Source organism: Piliocolobus tephrosceles, chromosome 19 (genome assembly GCF_002776525.5).
Source record: "Piliocolobus tephrosceles isolate RC106 chromosome 19, ASM277652v3, whole genome shotgun sequence".
NCBI lineage: Eukaryota > Metazoa > Chordata > Mammalia > Primates > Cercopithecidae > Piliocolobus > Piliocolobus tephrosceles.
This window is the reverse complement of record NC_045452.1, coordinates 3175629-3178057: the sequence shown is the minus strand read 5'-3', so window position 1 is coordinate 3178057 and position 2429 is coordinate 3175629. Positions and strand designations below refer to the sequence as shown.

The following is a 2429-nucleotide window of genomic DNA, read 5'->3' as shown; positions in this document are numbered from 1 at the left end:
CCCCTATCTCTGTAGTTTCTCTTTATTTCTGTTTTACTTTCCGCCTCTTGCCGTTTTTCTCCATCCTCGCCTTCCTTTTCACTTTATTTTTAATCATTCTTTGTCTTTCTTTTAGTCGGAGCCTTTCCTCTTATTTCTGTATGTTCTTTATTTTTTATGTTTTTCTTTTTCAAAAAAAATAAAAACTAAAGTCTTTCCTTTTTTTCTTTTTTATGACTTTGCTTTCTGTCTTAAATTTTCCCTTCATTTTCTCTCTTCTCTTTCGCTCTTGCTTTTTATTGCCTTTACGTGTCTTTCTGTTTCTCTCCTACCTTCTTCTTCGGGTATTTTGTGTTTTCTCTCTTTTGCTCAATTTCGTCTCCTTGGCTTCCTGGCGGCTTTCTCTCCTTCTGTGAAACTCTTCTGCACTCTCCTCTCTTACTAACTTTCCTCCCCTCTTTCCAAGCTCACGGCCACCTCTGCTCTTCTTCCCAGCCTCACTCGCCCTCTTCCGGGCCTGTGTTTACCTGCGTGCCCATCTCCAAAGCTGGGCCCCCAGGCTGGTGAGGGGACAGGCTTTGGGCGGGATGCTGGCTCTTCCTCTCTATCCCAGAGTCGCAGCCAGAAGCCTGGAGCCCACCCTACCAAGAGCTGCCTCCACCTACTCTGCACCCGGGCCCCATAGCAGCTGAGGCAGGGGGTCTGGCGGGCGGGCCAGTGTAGACACGGCCTGGAGGCTCACCTTCCATGTCTCTGGTGACCGTGCTGAAGTGCATCCCGGTCGGGGACCCTGGCAGCCAGCGAAGCTTCACCCGGCCGGAGGACCCTGAGCCCTGGTGGGCAGTGCGCTCCGCCACCTGGGCTGCAACGAGAGAGGCGATGCTGAACGCACTGGCCCGGGGAGACAGCGGGCTCCGCGCGTCCATAAGCGCCTGGCGGCCTGGCCGGCGCCGCCTTCCACTGCGTGTGCCCAGCCTCACCGAGCCCAGCCCAGCCCACGAAGCCCGGGGGCGGGGGCCTGTGGTGCCACTCACAGCCGGGGGCCCCTGGCCCAGAGGATTATGGCGTCATGGGCCCCCCACTTGGGGCTGGTAGCAGCCGAGGGGCCCAGACGGGTGGAGCACCCTGGAAGTGCAGGGCCCTCCTGGTTTCCAAGCTCCCTGCCCCCTTCGTCCCTTCCCAGGGACCTCCATGACCAACGCCCCTTGAACATCCCGTTGCTCCTGCAAAGGCACAGCTTTCCTCTGTGCAGCGAAGCCACCATCAGCTTCTACAGCCCCCCAGGAGAGGTGTCTATACCAGCAGCACCCAGCCCTAGCCCGAGGTGGCAGGGCACCCATGAAGCACCCAGTGGCTGCCGGGGCCCAGCCCTGCCCCTGCCCTTGGCCCCTCCCGCCTCCACCTCCTCCCTGGCTGCCCCTGCACCTGGGTAAGGAGAGGGCAGCTTGGGCTCTCGCACCAGCCACTGGCAGGAGCCCCAGGGCCTCAGCGTCCTCTGTTCCTCAGCACAACAGGACAGGACCCAACCCAGTAAATGCCCAACAGCCCCCTGAAGTTGGCTCACTATCGTCGCTGGAGACCCCAGTGGAGGGACGCTGCCCAGGCTGCGCAGCCCAGGAGCCCAAGCGTCACGCGCACTTGCGCGCACCGCCCGCCTCTGGCCAGGACGCTTATACATCCGGAGGGTGGGCAGTGCCCGCTCCTCCGACCTCCCTGCGCACCGGCCGGGCGCAGGGAGGGCCGGGGGCGGGGCCTGGCCAGCCGAGGGAGCCGAGGACACGAGGACATGTTGGAGAACTTCAGGCCACTGGATCTGATGCTGCCCCTCGGCACCCAGCAGCCAGCCTGCCTTCCGGGAGAAGCTCTGTGGCGCGACCAGGCTGGGCAGAGTGAGGCCAAAGCCAGCCCCTCAGCCTGGTTTCTAGGCCCAGGCATCCCAGACGCCAAGGCCTGACTTGGCCTGTGCGTTCCCCCACCTACTGTATCCAGGGTCTCCTCTGACCAGTTCAGCGCACCCATGGCTTTCCTGTCCAGGGTCTCTCCAGCTGCGTGTCAACCCTGGAACCTCTGTGCCTTGCTGGAGCTGGTGCTTGTGGTCAGGGCCACGGTTTGCAAGGCCTGTCTGTATACAACCTCATCAAGTGTAGCCTTTTCTTGCGTGTGCTTGGGATGCAAGTGAGAGGCAGGCAGCCTCTCCCAGATTTTTTAAGATCTCAGGGCCTCAGACCCTGGGCTGGAGAGGATGCTGGCTGGGAACTGGGAAGGCCCAGTAACTGGGGCTGGGGGACTGGGTGCCAGTGGGGAGGCTGGCCCTGCGACTGAGGTCCAGGAATGCATGTGAGTCCAGGGCCACAGCGGGTGAGTATACGAATAGTGCTGCCTGTCTGGGATGTGGTGTGTGTCACTGCCTGTATGGGGTGCCCCATGTCCTGCCCCTCGCAACCCCTGCT

General features: G+C 60.7%; 1 protein-coding gene across 1 annotated transcript in view; it reads right to left on the bottom strand.

Moving 5' to 3' along the window:
- Positions 1-1998, bottom strand: part of TBX1 (T-box transcription factor 1) — a 12643-nt gene extending 10645 nt beyond the window's left edge. The window contains exons 1-4 of the mRNA XM_026449002.1: positions 1960-1998; positions 1618-1843; positions 960-1025; positions 722-841 (exon numbers count right to left, since the gene is read on the bottom strand). Coding sequence (XP_026304787.1) covers positions 722-841; positions 960-1025; positions 1618-1843; positions 1960-1998 — 451 coding nt within the window. The remainder of the gene's footprint in view (positions 1-721; positions 842-959; positions 1026-1617; positions 1844-1959) is intronic.
- Between the last annotated feature and the right edge of the window lie 431 nt (positions 1999-2429).